The 16,716-nt window shown below is 33.7% G+C and overlaps 2 protein-coding genes and 1 non-coding gene across 4 annotated transcripts; all 3 read right to left on the bottom strand.

Moving 5' to 3' along the window:
* Window positions 1–950: 950 nt before the first annotated feature.
* On the bottom strand, window positions 951–1,023 carry TRNAK-CUU. The gene has a single exon. It is a non-coding gene; the product is annotated as a tRNA-Lys (tRNA).
* Window positions 1,024–2,623: 1,600 nt separating this feature from the next.
* On the bottom strand, window positions 2,624–7,879 carry LOC109177360 (uncharacterized protein At1g04910-like). 2 transcript variants are annotated; one of them, XM_019326710.1, is made up of 10 exons: window positions 7,515–7,879; window positions 7,203–7,281; window positions 6,975–7,045; window positions 6,777–6,865; window positions 5,991–6,188; window positions 5,066–5,270; window positions 4,780–4,947; window positions 4,112–4,279; window positions 3,592–3,782; window positions 2,624–3,194 (listed from the first exon to the last, which is right to left on the bottom strand). In XM_019326710.1, the coding sequence occupies exons 1-10, from the start codon at window positions 7,845–7,847 to the stop codon at window positions 3,002–3,004; spliced, it is 1,695 nt and encodes a 564-aa protein (XP_019182255.1). In that variant the 5' UTR covers window positions 7,848–7,879; the 3' UTR covers window positions 2,624–3,001. The 2 variants fall into 2 exon arrangements, with proteins under 2 accessions (XP_019182255.1, XP_019182256.1); XM_019326711.1 differs by having other exon boundaries at window positions 6,975–7,036.
* A 2,650-nt stretch (window positions 7,880–10,529) lies between these two features.
* Window positions 10,530–14,366, bottom strand: LOC109177361 (ubiquitin-fold modifier 1). Its single transcript, XM_019326712.1, has 4 exons — window positions 14,223–14,366; window positions 14,008–14,105; window positions 13,564–13,596; window positions 10,530–10,780 (listed from the first exon to the last, which is right to left on the bottom strand). Exons 1-4 carry the CDS (start codon window positions 14,291–14,293, stop codon window positions 10,710–10,712), a joined length of 273 nt encoding a protein of 90 aa, XP_019182257.1. The 5' UTR covers window positions 14,294–14,366; the 3' UTR covers window positions 10,530–10,709.
* Window positions 14,367–16,716: the final 2,350 nt, after the last annotated feature.

The raw sequence follows: 16,716 nt of genomic DNA, 5'->3' as shown, positions 1-16,716 counted from the left end.
ACAAACACATAAATCGTTAATTGCAAGTACAGAATATGTTAATTGCAGATACATAAGATGTTGGTTAACATTATATCTGTTTGCAGTTAACATATTTTATACTTGTAGTTAATAGTTAATGTGTCTGTAGTTATCATGTTGTGTTTGTAATTGTTTATCGGTGTAGAAACTGTTAATTGCTGGTACAAAATGTGTTACAATAACAGCCATTAACGTTTGTGTTTCATGAACTTTCAAGGCCTGTCTAGCTCAGTTGGTAGAGCGCAAGGCTCTTAACCTTGTGGTCTTGGGTTTGAGCGCCCCAGGGTGGGTGAATTTGAGAAGATCTTTAACCTTTTCATTGTTTGATGATAATGGCCAATCATAAGAAAAGATGTAGAGCGGGATCAATTTTCATTACAAAATAACGATTTTATTTACATTGCCTGCTATACAAAATGGTCAATTCATATATATATTTACGAGTTAATACTCAAAATTGTCTTCGACTATAGTAGTTTTTCTCAATTTCGTCCTAAACGACTTTAGTGATCTAATGTAATTTCAGATTTTTGTATTTTTGTTCAATGTAGTCATCCGTTTGTTATTTCGTCAAATTGGCACTAAATAAACGGTAAAAGAGAGGCCAATATTGAAATTATTGAATTACCCTCTATTTAGCACCAATTTGACGAAATAACAAACGGATGACTACATTGAACAAAAATACAAAAATCTGGAATTACATTAGATCACTAAAGTCGTTTAGGACGAAATTGAGAAACACTACTATAGTCGAAGACCATTTTGAGTATTAATTCGTAAATATATATATATGAATTGACCATTTTGTATAGCAGGCAATGTAAATAAAACCATTATTTTGTAATGAAAATTAATCCCGCTCTACATCTTTTCTTATAATTGGCTGTTATCGTCAAACAATGACAAGGGTTAAAGATCTAAAAATACGCCCACCCTGGGGCTCGAACCCAGGACCACAAGGTTAAGAGCCTTGCGCTCTACCAACTGAGCTAGACGGGCCTTGTAAGTTTATGAAACACGAACGTTAATGGCTGTTATTGTAACACATTTTGTACCAGCAATTAACAGTTTCTGCACCGATAAACAATTACAAACACAACATGATAACTACAGACACATTAACTGTTAACTACAAGTACAAAATATGTTAACTGCAAACAGATATAATGTTAACCAACATCTTATGTATCTGCAATTAACTTATTTTGTACTTGCAATTAACGATTTATGTGTTTGTAGTTATTATGTTATGCATTTGTAATTATCATGTTATGTGTTTTCAATTTGTTTACAGGTACAAAAACAACTAATTGATGGTTTTGCCGGGACAGACCCACCATAAATCAAGTATAAATATATAGAATGAGGGTAAAATAATAGCAGTATTATTGCTTAGGGCACTAGGCCCAAAAGAGTGCTATAAAGTCCTAAATACCGGCTTAAAATGACGTCCAAAATATTAAATAAATAATAAATACTATAGTCCATGGATTAGGAAATACTAGGGATAATAGTGTAGCTAGCGGGAATCAAATGATGGTGTATATAGACTATAAGAGAGGGCAAATGACAACCAAACCAGATGGCTTGTAATGCTCAAACCATGATGTCCTAAAGAGACAGAGCATCGTCCCTGTTATAGCAAACCATGCCCTCGTTGTGCCATCCACGTGTAAGGTTGTCAATCCCTTCCTCTCCCACTAGCCACGTACACCACACATGGCCGACCCCACGCAGAGACAACTAGCCCCACCCCCACAAAAGAAGGTAGGGGCAGGGGGAGGACACGGCGACGACGGGGCATGCACCACCCCATTTGGCCGCGCCACCCCAAACGCCCCTAGATGAACGTCGGGCTAGCCCCTCTACCACCCAACTAGTCACGCACCACCCAACCCGTGCAACCAAGCAAAACGGAGGCCGCTAGGCTACACAGTAGCCGGCGGCACGCACCCATCAATCATTATTGCATGGACCATGCTCCACACAATTGTATGTATCATAAATAAAAAGTACATTTTTAATATACTAAATGTACATTATTTATGTACATAAAGTACATTTTTTGAAAGTACATTTTTAAAATACTAAGAATATATTATTTTATATAATGTATTTTCAATATAACAATAATGTCTCTTCAATACAAAAATATGTACTTATAATATATTAAAAATGTACCTAATATTCATGGTCTGACCATGGTCCATTGGTCCATTACAATAATTTGCCGACACCCATCCGTGCCCTGACTCACCTCCCTCGACCCACCTTTTCTTCTACTGGATCAGACCAAGCCCACCAAGTTCAGCCCATAACTCATATCCCCATCAATTCTCAAGATTTCAAATTTTGGTTAATTTGCTTCTTTTATCCGAGCCAATTAAAATACCAAAACAAATTAAAATGATATCGCTATTTCACCTCCATCATCTGCGAGAGGAACCAAAACTTGAATATATTCCCAATATAAAATCTCCAAAATCAAAGATAACCAAAATATGTAGTCATTGACGTTGGCTTGAAAAGTAACAAAAATTACTTAAACAATTCATGAACAAACACTATTTGAAATATACTACTAAATAAAAAGAAAAGAAGAGTAAAAACTTCTAACAATACAATCTACCCGAATTTCATATTCTTAAACTGCGCAAAGTTTTGCAGTGAAGGAAATACGAATGTTCAGACCTTGAAATATTCCTCCCTCTGCAATCTCCACTAGGAGAAACATCATATTCTCATCTATTGAGACAAACCAATATCTCTAATTTTAGAAAACCTATAAGGAGGGTATGTTTCATAGATCTTATCTTAAATTAGTGCCCGGAGAATTGCCTTGCACTATGCGTCAGTCACACCCAAACAGTTATCTGTGTATTGTGTTCATGACTTTCAACAGAGACACACGAGATAGCAATTAACACTACCTGGAGAAAGCATAAATAAACAAATGCTGATGTTCATAGGATGAGAATCATTGATTTACCATGAGGTATGAACCCTTTAGAGCGTTTGACCTGTGTGATTCCCAGAGACAACTGCATTCGGGCAGAGGATTTGAGTAGATTGAATCCTTTCTTGAAGACTTCTTCACTCTCGGTACTAAGATGCTATTGCGATCACTCTCAGCTAGCATTGATCCCATCTGATCTTTGAAATCATTCCAACTATGTAGCAATAATGACTAATTTTCAGGATCTTCAGCAAAGTGAACAAGGAATTAACAGAAAAGGACAAAACATAAAAAGATACAGAATTCTAGACAGCCATGGGTTATCATCTCTGTTTAATTAAAATCCTTTTTCATCTCCTTGTTTAAGGAGTTCTAAAATATATTTAGCTCTGATACCAAATTGAAGTATGTGCTCCATCTCAACTAAAAGTCTGATACTAAATTGAAGCATGTGCTCCATCTCAACTAAAAGCCTAAGCTAATAGTTGGATTGCACATTAATGGCTATATGCTCAACATGGAGATTATAACCATTAAAGTTTAGTGGTGGAAAAAATAATAGAAAAAGGAAATCAAGTTTATGCAAAATTATAGGAAATGATATCAATCACCTTATGCTTGTGTTCTGTAGTAAAGCGACAAGCTTGATTTTGTCTGGTTTAATAGTTTTGGCATGCCCATTATAGAGATATCTCCGATGACCAATCAAAAAATGAGGGAAGTTTCCTCCTTGAGTAGTGACAAACACTTCGCTAAACAAGCATACCATATAGTCCAGAGCAGCTAACCTTGATGAGTAATTCTAGAAAACCAAAAAATGAAATGCTTAGTTAATCACAAGTGGGAGATGCTGTGAAAAGAGGCGACTTTCATAGTTTTTCCCAATTGAGTTTTCGCATAATATATTGCACGTCCTTTCTAATATAGCAGCCTCCCAAATCCTCTAAATCAAGTATCCTCTTGATCTAAGACACTAACACTTTGATTTTGTAAGTCCCCAAGAAACAATGTTTAGATCTTCTAACATCATGTACATCTAACATTCTAGAATCCATTATTAGTCATGTAAGAGATAGCTCCGTCTAGTGAACAATATAACAGCAGTAAAGCTCTTAAGCCAAGATTTAATACCTGGAATGGAGCAAGCTCCTCAGTGGTTGCAAGTGTATCCTTTGTCTGTAGGAGGGGAAACATCTCTTGAAGAGGGGCTAGATTTCTCGCTGTTTGGTAAATCTTCCCAGAAGCCAAATAAATTGGAGTGTCTTTGGCAAATCCCATACCTCTAAGCATCATTCCTACCTATCCTGACAAAAATTAACATACAAAGCAAAATAGTACTTAGGATATACACAAACAGAAAATCTGAATCTAATTGAATCAAAGATCTTCCAAGTATTAGGAAACAAATATTGGAAAAAATTCAAACAAAGTATAATTCATGTGAAGCACACATTGGAAACTGAGAGCAAGCAAATAAATATCCTAACTTTTCTAGTTTCTAGTGTAAGTGTGAATAAATACTAAATAAATGTTGAGGCTAAGACATGCAAGTTTACGAGTTTCAAAAAGACAAAAGCATTATAGATATTAATAAAAAGTTGATTTAGAAAATATAGAAAACTGTTGAAGTTGGCACAATAATTTTGGCTTTTATCCATACAGTGGAGGAATAAAGTAGATAGCAGTATAGCACCACTTTTGATATTTAATATTGTGAAAATTGATTCAATATTAATCCTCTAAATATGTGAAGTTATGTGAAAATTATTAGAATATATGAGTGTGTAAATATATCTAACCTCTAAGGGGGAGATAGGGCATCTTCCATTTATACGATTCAGACCAGGATAATCTACACGACCTCTTTGCTTGAACTTGTTTCCCCATCCTTTTTCACGTATTGCATCCATTTCAGCTTTTTCAGCCTCTCCACCATCATACACACAACATGAGAAGGCAACCATGTCCTACAGAATAAGAGAATGAAGAGCAACTTTTGACCATGATATCAGATATTAAATGTTACAAGAAAAGAACATTTCAACAAAGTAGAACACTATGGGGGACATAGAGAGATGATTATACCTCCTCAAATCGAAGATGAATGGACACATAGTTCCCTTGAAAACTGGAGCTCTTCTCAATCATTCGGCTGACTAACTTCTTTGCAAGGATTGATATAGCAGAAGAGAATTTCAAAGCTTCATAGTTAGCTAGGCATCTCAAGAACTGAATATGAGATGGCACATTCACTGCCAATCTATTTGCAAAAGGAGAAATACGAACAACCCTGTATTATGAAATACAATTATCCAATAAGATATAATGTTGTACCATTCTTTTTCTGAGTGCAATAGGGTCCTATTTCATTTTCTTCTAACCATTGAAAAAAATGAAATTGATATGTGGTTTCATAAACAACACGCGCATACACACAGAATACTCAACTTGAAAATGGGATGTAATTCCTCTGCATTTATGTAAAAGAAACTACATTAAGTATAACTAGCTTATTGATTATGGGCAATGCAACTTTTTTCCTTTGCTTTTCTTAGAAGATGATTATATCATATTTCAACAAAATGTACAAGCTTCAAACCATGTCAAAGAAGTAACCCAAAAGCACATTGAACATTTTGGTTCTACACACAAACTTTCCTTGAAGCTATACCTTTGGGCTTTTCAGCTAAAGAAAAGATGGGAAAGCATCAACAAAATAATGTGCATCAGGGGAATCAACAGGTGCTTTTTGGCTTTTTAGCATGTGTATCTACAATAAAAAAAGAGGTGATATCAATGTGCATCTAGTTTGTTCAGAATAAGTATTATTGCACAGCAATTATGCAAGGTTAATGTATTTGTACATCTAGTTTGAAAGAAAGGAGCAAGAGAATGTAGTGCTTCTTGGTAGGTGATTCCAATGATTGACAACATAGATCTTTCAAATTCTTAATTGAACAGGAAATATTTAATCAAATTCAAATGGACAGAGAAAGTGATAAGTAGTTACCGTTCCTCAAGCAAGAAAGGATAGACCTCTTCCAAGTAGTAATTGGCAGGTGCCCAAGCCTGGACATGAATGTTTGGGATATTGCTGATGTTGTACCCATATATTGCCATCAATTCTGCAGGCAATTCTTTGACCACTTCGACATAGTCTTTAAGGGTGGAAATGAAATGGTCTTCATCATAAATATCAGCAAACTCACTGAAGTGTACAAAATGAAAGAATGCTCATAAAAAATGTAGTAAAAATGAAAGCTTCTGGTAAACATATATGGTAAATATCAAATACGTGTAGAGACAAATGAATCATGGATAGAGTGATGCCAAGAGATACAGATCTTGCTTAGAAAATAGGGTCCTGCTTTTGGAATCCAGTGACATAAAATCACATGTTAAATGCAGTTAGACAGTTAAATATATTAGCATATAAGAATTATAAGAAATCTAAATGTTAGAGTACAAAATTTGACTTGGTTTTGATAGAAAGAAAAAGGAATGAGAGACAGCTCCATTATGAAATGATGTTTTACACATAATGTTCCACACATGTATAAGAAAATGCTATGTTCCACATGGAATAATTTGTTTAATTTCTTTCCCAGGCATAGTAGTCACAGAAGGTCAGAAGAACATCCTCAAGCTTGCAGAAATAACAAACTCTCAAAAGAACTTGGACAAATTTTTAAAGAGATGACAAAGACATCAATCTCAAAATGTGAAAATCTAGCACACAAGGAGTGAACCTTAAGGGGAACAATATAAAACAAGGATGAAAATCTCACAAACTCACCTAGAGTCCCTCCAAACATTGTTAAATTCAAGATGAGGGATGACCAGTGTTGCGTTCAATAACCCAGCAACTGCCACTGCATTGCAGATCTGCAGATTAAGCAATTATGACGGTGACATGATGTGATCAGCATACATTTTGGAGAAATGTGAAACCAAACTAGAAAATCTGCTGGTTGACTATATACAAATCACGCACCGATGATCTTTGCTGATTAAGGCCACCATTAGCCTCAATAATTATGTAAAGATTGGATGACTCTGAAGACACTAAACATTTCACATCAGGTCTCCTTCATAATGCAAATATCTTCATCTATGAAGAATAGCCACTTAAAAACCAACCATTTTCTGAAGCAAAATCCATCTTACAATGAACAAGGTCAGAAAACAATATAAAAAGTCTGAAGAGTGAAGAATGAAATACCTAGACGCAGAGCAGCAGAAGTGTTTGAGCAATGCCTTTGCTCTCTTAGCTTCCTTTTGTATATCCAGACATGTGACAACTGCATAATGTGATGAAATAAAAAGTGAGAAAATAAATAAAAATTGAAAACAAACAAAAGAACAAATATGAAATCATCCATTCCCTATGAAATTAGCATTTTTCTAGTCCAGATAACATACAGAGTCCCGTGCAATCAATTAATTCGATAAATATAAAATATTTTATACGAAAAAAAAAAGATAAAAATCAGAGAAAATGAGAGAGCAGACGAAAAAAAGGAACTAATCAAACCTCAACAGTAGAAGAATTGTCGGCATCAATGTCGGTCCATAGCCTCCGGAAGATCTCGTGGCTGCGGTAGACGGCGCCCTGCGGTGAACGACTGTGCAAGAGGGAGAACAGGGGGCGCAGGCAGCTGATCAGGCCGGAGAAGTAGAGGAGTGGCAGGAGAAGCAGTGAGCACCGGAGAAGAATCCGGCGGTTGGAGAAGAGAAACCCGCCTCGCCTGCGGTAGTGGAGCTGTAGCTTCCGCCGAGAGTGGCGGTGGGCCGGCGAAGGGGGCGGCGAGGTCGGAGTTTGAGCGTCGGTGGTAGCCCCGTAATCAACGGCGATTTTTGAGGCCATGCAATAGAGACTGTGCGCTGTCAGAGAATAGAACGGAAAATAAAAATTAATTGACAGAAATATATACGTTGAAAAGTACTGTAATAAAGTCTATAGTATTCAAAAATTTAAATAATAATAATAATAAGTGAATATAATATCATGTAATATAGTACACTGATGTTATTGTCCAACAGCATTAATTCATGGATAAGTTTTCTGTGACACTATCTCACAAAATGACACAAATTAATTCAAGATGTAAATATAATACTCCGTAATTATAGTGAAAATTGTAATATTAATAAAGAATAAATTATTTATTATTTATAAGAGAAATTGTAGTTGTAATATTTATTTATTAAAGAAACATGTAATATTAAAATAATTTTGAGGTTGAGCAATTACTTATGATAAAATTATAATGTTAATTATTGATAAATTGATTGATCGTTACTTGAGAATGTGTAATATTTATGATAAAAAATGTAATATTTTTAAATCAAATGTAATATTAAGGGTTGACGAGTTACTTATGAACAAAACTGCAATACTTGTGATATAAAATGTAATACTTATTAAAAAAATTCAACCAGTCTCATAGATGAGTGTCTTTGAAACGATCTCATAAGAAATTTTTCCTAGTAATATTATTTCTTATAAACTATCTATTATAGTTTTGTTAGAGTTAATTTTATTTTTGTCCTATATTTATAGTGTTTGTAAGAACATTTCCTTTGTTCCTAGCATTATTGTAGCATCACTATTTTTTATTCTACGTCAATAAATATGTTTAAATAACACTAAAAATGACATTTTTGAAGATGTAAGGTTCTATTACCCAGAAGGAAAAAATGAGGATTTTGAGTGGTTAATAACGTCATTTTTAATGTCGTTTAATCATGTCAAAATAATGTTAGAACCAACGGGGATGTTCTGAAAAAAAAAATTGACTAAAAGTGAAATGACACATATAAATCGAAGACCTAAAAAGAAAAAAATGAATTAACACTTAGAATTGAATAAACTGAAATACCCTTGTATTAATGCCATTTAAATGGTTTTGTTGATGGAGAACAAAAAATGGTCATGCCACAAAACTAGTAGGACCAAAAGGAAATGTTTTTAAAATAATGACTAAAAGTGAATTGAAACTTATAAATCTTAGACGAAAAATAAAATTAACTTGTTTTGTTATAAAGTATTACATTTATGCTATAAAATTATATATAAGGTTTGTATTGATTGCAAATTATACTATAGATCATGGTCCACCTTGCATTGTGGAGCCTAATTCAAAATAACGTTCAAATTATGTGTCTGCAATTAACAAATTTATATACTTGCAAATAATTGAATACACATAATATGTTAATTACAGACACATAATATGTTAACTACATGCACATAATATGTTAATTGTAGTCACATAATATGTCATTAACATATTATGTGACTGTAGTTAACATATGAAAAAATGCAATTTTAGTCCCTCAATTGTTCTTTGCTAGCGGTTTTAGTCCCTAACTTTTTACCGTTGTAATATACACCCCTAACTTTTCAAAAAAGTTGTATTTTGAACCCTTGGAGTAACAAAACTATTAAACTCTATTAAAATTGTACTTAGTTCATGGATATTTTAAAATTTTATTATCTTTGTTCTTTATAACATTGTCAATTTTAGTATTTCATTTGCAAAATAGAGATTTGACAACCTTCTTCCCTAAAATTTTTCTTTTCAGTTGTGGAACATCGTTCCTATTTTCTCTACACGACCAAGTTAAAATCATGTTTTTTATTTTACAAATGAAATATCGAGACTAAATAATGTTATAATTAAAGAAGAAACATTAAAAATTACTAAAATACCATGTAGTAAGTCTAATTTTAATAAAGTCTAATTGTTTTGTTGCTCTATGGGTTAAAACTGTAACTTTTTTTAAGAGTTATAGGTGTATATTAGAACGGTAAAAAGTTAGGGATTAAAATTGCTAGTAAAGAACAATTGAGGGACTAAAATTACATTTTTTCCCTTAACATATTATGTGTCTTCAATTTGTTTACATACATGTAATTTATTAACTGAATGCATATAATATGCTAATTGCGGACAAATAATTTTTGGACCAGGGTCCACAATGCAAAGTGGACCCTAATCCATGGTATAACATCAATCGTTATGTTGTGGAACCGTGTCCACCTTGCAAGGTGGACATGATTCTATGTTCATAATTATAGAACTATATGTTCATAATTATGTTCACAACTCTATGTTCATAATTATAAAACTATATGTTCATAATTTTTGAACTATATATTCATAATTATGAATAGTTTAAGGAACCATGTCCACCTTGCAAAGTGAACACGATTCCACAACATAATTTGTGGCTAGTGGCAATTTCGATCGTCTCAAACCTGATGTTATCCTTCACCTTCCCCTCTACCCAAAAAAAAAAAAAACAAAAACATGATGTTGTTATGTTGAAATGGATGGTAATCTGCTATTAAGTAAAATTGCATACATTTGGAGTGTTTAGTGGCTTAATTGTAAAAAATTTTCGTCCAGTGATCTAATTGCATTTTCAAGTTACGTTCAGTAGCCAATTATTTTAGACCAAGCTGCTACCAAGATCTACAATATAAGATGAACCCTGATCCATGTTTAGCTTAGAAGTTCCATGCTATGCTTTAAACTTTAAATGTACTTCAGTTCAAAGTTTAGGACATTTATTCAGCTTAACTTCCCAGTACAGCTCTAGTCTGAGTATAACACTGTAACATAGGAACTTGACAACAAATTACTTGCCAAAAGTAAAATGAGTCTGGAAGATAAGATACAGACTTAGTCTCTTGACTAGCTCAAGAGGACACCTTATCCATCTAGGCAGAACCTCCTACCCTATCACGGGGAATCAGGCGCAATTCGGATCCATGTTTGAGGAAAACATTTCCTGAAATAAAGCAAAGAAAGTTTTAATTCATCTAAAAATCATGGAATCAATGCACAACAAGACAATATTAACAAACAACAAAATTGAATGTTGATCGTATAAATGATAAACCATTCAAATGTGTCACATAAATTTCATTATCGGAAATTCTGATCATGCTGAGGTTAAATCTCCTAGGTCTGGCAAAACACAAAACCACCAATCTATCTTCTCAGAGTTATGTTTACTGTAAAACTTTTAAGTCCTACAGTGGCACTTAGTTGAAAGAAGACATCTTCATGCTCACTGGACCTCATCCCCAACCTACCAGAGACAGAAAATTATACTATGGACCATGGCCCACATCGCAATGTGGATCACAGATAAATGCTCATTTTTAGTATATTAAATGTTCATTTTTAACGTACTGAAAGCTCATTTTTTGGTAGTACATCTAAATATGAAATTTCAGTATACAAAAAATGGAAATGAACATTCAGTATACTAATAATGAACTTAAAGTGGACCATGGTCCATGGTATAATGATTGACCAAAGACGAAGGAAATACTGTACTCCTAGTAATCATGGAATACAAAGTTAACCTAAAGGAGTAAGAATCTCTAGCAAACTCAACAGCCTGGGAGGAAAAGACCTAAAGGAATAGGACATTGGAGAAGTCAAGTCATACATGCCTTCCTCGTTCACTTCTCAGACTTCGTGCCAAAAGAACTCTACATCATCAAAGGAGCCCTTTCTTGCATCTCATAGGAATACAGAATACTTATCCTCTATTACAAAATCCAATTGAGAGTGGGACAACTCCATAAACAAATATTCTCTCTTAGGCTCTTAGCTCCACAAAAGGGATATTATCTCCATAGTCAACACAAACACAAACTCTATAGCACCAACATTTATTCATGTTTATTTGCGTTGATTATCAGAATTGATAACTTTTAGAGGATAAATTTTACAGACAGACATAAAATTAGTGTGACATAAGAGATCTGTAGAAAACAGAAAATAGAGAGAGACAAAGCATGGATGTAGGACTAATAGAAAAAGGATAAGTCCAACAAAGAATTAATGCAGTAATTATAGTCAACTTATGCCACTAACTTGCAGCAATATTACATGTTACTCCTTCCACCTACTCAAGAATACTTGCAAGAATATGGGTAATTCTCGTTCAAAATTAAGGCACCACACTGTAAACACCTACAATAGCTAGAGGTTGCTATCATGACAACCTCTGAACTTAACTAAATTTCTACATAATACCCATGAAATTAATCAAATTGCCTTTGCTGCTTGCAGTAATATCTTTGTCATTTACTCTTTATATCTAGGCTTATCTATCCCTTTTCAACAATGTGAAATACAATACACACAGAAAGTCTTTTCCTTTTGCTTACACCTACATTCCATAGCTCTTTGATCTGTATTTATTTACTTACGGAGTATTTGTTTATCATTCCTTGAACCAATAATAGCTTACCAATTATAATGTGAGTCACCTGTGATAGTCATCCACTTATTCCACTCTGATATATATATATATATATGTAGATATGCATACATACATGTATGTATGCATATATGTGTGTAAGTGTATGTGTATTTATTTAAATAAACACACACCTACACAAAACAAAATAAAGGAAAACTATTTGCTCCAACTAAAAGATGCAGGAAAACCAAGGAGCCAAGATCTAGTTTAACTTACAATCTTTAATGTCCACGGTCCAATTAACCATTTAGTTTACTCTATATTTAGGAGAGCCAACAAGACCATTATGTGATGAAGAAAATCATTGTAGCAACCACAATGGAACCATTAAGATGTAAGGACTGAAAAATGTTCCAAGAACCTCAAACAGGCATCTTATAGTGGGGATCAATCGGCCTATACACATTCCAAGGGCACTATGCAATCCAACTTGGCAACTTGCTCATATTGCATTATTATCATTATTTCATCTAATTAAAATATAAAATTCCTTCACTTCACACTGTTTGAGCCTCTAGATTTTGTTTCTTTTCCCCTGTTAGTTACGTGACTGGTACTATGTCAATGGGAGTTCTACATTCTCATACAAGATCACATTAAAAAGTTCAATAGGTTCTTGGGTACTTCATAACATGTTGATGATCAGATATAACAGCATTAATAAACCTTAAGTAACAGGGTGGCACCTAAGAATGTCAAGTGTGCTTGCATCACACATAGCACAATAGATAATAACCGAATGGGAAGTGGGCACCATAATTACCACCAATGAGCCTAACAGGATAGGAAAAAAAAAAAAAAAAAAGCAGATTGACGGGCATTTATAGACCTTGGAATTTACACTACCAAACTTGGAAGTGTGCCCATTAATAGACTTAAGGAAATGACAGAGGAAAGAGAAAAGTGCATAGATACCAAATACTTGTCTGACCTGGATTTTGAACTTGCTAAAATAACTTGGTTATAATAAAGATACCACAAATAACTAAGAAAATGCACATATGAATGTCAACCAGGAATTGCTCCTAGAGCAAAATAAGTTGCTAACAAGAAAAAAAACAAAATGTTGTTCCTTAGAGAAGCTTCTATCCTTTTATACTGCATGGGTTCTTTTAATACCATCCCTTTCCCTGACAAAGTTGTATTACTTCTCCGGGACTGTTAGCTTATGCATCACTGGTAATTACTTCCTATTCCCAGAAGCACACATTGCAAGATGCCATAAATAAAAAATAATTCCAAGCACTTCACAAGGCACTAATACAGAATAAAGTTGAGAAGAATAAAGGTACCTGCACTTTGTTGAGGGTTGATTCCTACTCCATCTAAACAAAGAAAACCAAAAAAAATAAAGTCAATTTTCATCAAGAAAAAACCCATATATTAAAAAAAAAACACCAGTAACAAGCAGTAGTAAACAAATTTTACTACACATTTTAATTCTGTAAATGAAAATTTGTTATAATATTTAATTTTCCTTTATTTTTCAATTGGGATTTTATTCAACAGCCTAAGAGAAGAAAAAAGTGCAACAAGAATTTCTGCAATTCATCATGAGGCAAGGTAGAAATCAAAACGTAGTACAATATGTTAGACACGCTTCAACAATAAACTTTTTTATTTTTTATTTTTAAAAACCACCAGCCACAACAAAATTGAAATTTGTTCATAAATATAGACACAGAAAAAACATATACATATATTTGTATGCGTATGCATATACGAAAATCAAATACCATTAGTGATGATAGCGCTGGTTTGGGGAGGTACTTTGAATTCCTCGGCGGCGAATTTGAGAACGGCGGTGAATGGGGCGGCCTCCGGGACGCTGAAACTGAAGTAGAGTACAACGAGGGTGAATTTGAACGGATGTTAAACAGATTCGCAAAAATGAAATTCAGAAAAGAAAAATGATCAAGAAAAATTGAAGGGCAAAAGCGTGGATACTCACACTTTGAAGGGCAGTTTCGGATCGGAAGTGAGGATGACCTTGAACGAAACCTTGCCTCCAGCGCTAGCCATGTCTTCTTCCTCCTTTACGAGTTGGGCGCAGCTTTGTCGTCGGAGGTCCGGGCAATTTATAATTGTTTGTATTGTGGCTTGTTTGGTTGAACCAGGATTTGAAAGTCACAATTCCTATAAGCAAAAACTAGCAAATACCAATTTTGGTTCCACAAATATTAATAAAATAATAGGTTTAGTCCACATGTTTAATTCATATCAATTTTCATCCACGATTATTGTTCTAGTATCAATTTCTATTCACAATTATTGTTTTAGTGGCAAAAATTCATCACGCCAGTCACCTCTTCGTTTAAGACATGCCGAAATATGAAATTATTCAAGGTATTTTTATCATTTTCAAATTAATATCACAATTTAAACATGAATAAAGAGATTGAAACTCTAAGATCGATCTCAATTCGCAATTCTCCTCCTCAAATTAAGGTAGGATGAAGAAGAGAATTACAAATTGAGATCGATCTTAGGACTTAAATTTATTTATTCATGCTCAAATTGGAATTTTAAGTTGAAAGGGACGAAAATACCCTTTAAAATTTTTAGATTTCGGCATGTCTTAAACGGAGTGGTGGCCGACGTGATGAATTTTGACACTAAAATAATAGTCGTGGATGAAAATTGGTATGAATTAAACATGTGGACCAAAACTGTCATTTTGCTAATTCTCGTAGGACCAAAATTGATATTTGTGCAAAAATTATTGGACCATCTCACATATCGTTGTCCGTGAGATGAATTGGGTCAAATAAAAATATACTTCGTAACATTTATACTGAAAAATGTAATACTAATCAAGAATAAAATGTTTATTACTTATAAGAGAAAGTGTAATATTTTGAAGAAAATATAGACAGAAGTGTCAAATAGGCCCATCTACTGCTGCGAAGTGCTCAATTCGCACCACGAACTAAATTAAGTGTCAAATAGGTCCATCTACCAGTTAAATTTGTTCGATTATTTTTTTTTACAAGTTGTTAACAGGTTGCCTATTCGATTATTAATATATATATATATATATATATATATATATATATATATATATATATATATATATAAAGAATTTCAGCCATCGGCTGTCCGCGCCGTACAGCCGGTGGCTGATTTTTTTTTTTTTTTTTTTTTATAAATATATTTTTTAATAATTGAATATGCAACCTGTTTGTAACCTACAAAAAAAAAATTAATCGAACAAATTTAGCTAGTAGATGGACCCATTTGACACTTAATTTAGTTCATGGTGTGGGAATTGAGCACTTCGCACACTTCGCAGTAGTAGATGGGCATATTTGACACTTCTGTCAAAAATATAATACTTCTACATTATAATTTAAAAGTATTATATTTTTTTTCCAAAAGTATTATTACATTTTTCTTATAAGTAACAAACACTTGTCAACATTATTTATAAGAGAAAATGTAATATTTTGAGAAAATATATAATACTTTTACATTTGATTTAAAAGTATTACATTTTTCATCAAAAGTAACACACACTTTATTTCTTACTAGTATTACATTTTTCAGTATAAGTATTACAGTTTCATATTGATCCGGCCCAACACACAAGTGCAATTGTTATGTCGTAGAACAGTGTCCACCTTGCAAGGTGGACGCGGTTCCACAGCATAACGATTGGTGGTAGTAGTGGTAGTGACAGATAGTGTTATTGGTTCATAGAAAAATGTTTAGTAAAATTAATTGTTTATTGTTTTTGAAGAAATGAACTTCATTCATTAAATCAGAAGAAAGAATAGCAACAAGATAATGAGGAGGATTATCAAACCACTCCCCGCAACCTGACATAGAAACAACTTTCCGAGCAAGAGTGTGGACATCACGATTCGCAGATTGTTTAATAAAACTAAAGTTAACCCTGTTTATCAAAAGCAGAATAAAAAGAATTCAAATGTAAAGCATAAAAACATAATTGTGAGTCCGTTTCAACGTTCACGTCCCCCATTCCAGTGTTTTCAACCAATTAAGAGCTTCCCGAATACGGAACACTTTGGCCTCCAACACACTATATTGTCCAGGAATACGGAGACTTTTAGATGCTAAGAAGCGGCCTTCAACGTCAGGCAAGATCCAACCAAGGCCCGTAACATTTTTTCCACATCAAAAGCAGCATTTGCATGTATTCATCTTCAACCTTCCTGCATCCGGTAATTTCCATTTGGTCACAATAGTTTGCATTCCAGTGTTTCCATTATCCATCGTATTCACCACCTTCTAATTCGCCCAAAAAGATAGAGCATTATGAACAACTGAATCACTGACAAATGGTACTCTCTTCCAAACCCTGTCGTTTCTATACCCCAAAGACCCCAACAAAGCATTACAAACTTGCATTGTATATCATCCTTTAGCTTAGTTAAAAAAAATCAAAAAAATAGTATACAATATTACAGAACTGCAGATACGCG

The sequence above is a fragment of the Ipomoea nil genome, unplaced genomic scaffold (genome assembly GCF_001879475.1).
Source record: "Ipomoea nil cultivar Tokyo-kokei standard unplaced genomic scaffold, Asagao_1.1 scaffold0804, whole genome shotgun sequence".
Lineage (NCBI taxonomy): Eukaryota > Viridiplantae > Streptophyta > Magnoliopsida > Solanales > Convolvulaceae > Ipomoea > Ipomoea nil.
The sequence above is the reverse complement of the archived record's forward strand: the minus strand, read 5'-3'. Positions and strand labels throughout refer to the sequence as shown.

Excerpts from the sequence above, each read along its gene's own strand:
- LOC109177360 (XM_019326710.1), bottom strand. The coding sequence starts at position 7,847 with ATGGCCTCAAAAATCGCCGTTGATTACGGGGCTACCACCGACGCTCAA. Across the intron at positions 6,189-6,776 it reads AATGTTTGGAGGGACTCTAG|TGAGTTTGCTGATATTTATG; the intron begins GTGAGTTTGTGA and ends TGTACACTTCAG. Across the intron at positions 5,271-5,990 it reads CCTTTCTTGCTTGAGGAACG|GGTTGTTCGTATTTCTCCTT; the intron begins GTAACTACTTAT and ends TTCATAATACAG.
- LOC109177361 (XM_019326712.1), bottom strand. The coding sequence starts at position 14,293 with ATGGCTAGCGCTGGAGGCAAGGTTTCGTTCAAGGTCATCCTCACTTCC. Across the intron at positions 14,106-14,222 it reads CCGAAACTGCCCTTCAAAGT|TTTCAGCGTCCCGGAGGCCG; the intron begins GTGAGTATCCAC and ends ACTCTACTTCAG. Across the intron at positions 13,597-14,007 it reads CAGCGCTATCATCACTAATG|ATGGAGTAGGAATCAACCCT; the intron begins GTATTTGATTTT and ends TTCTTTGTTTAG.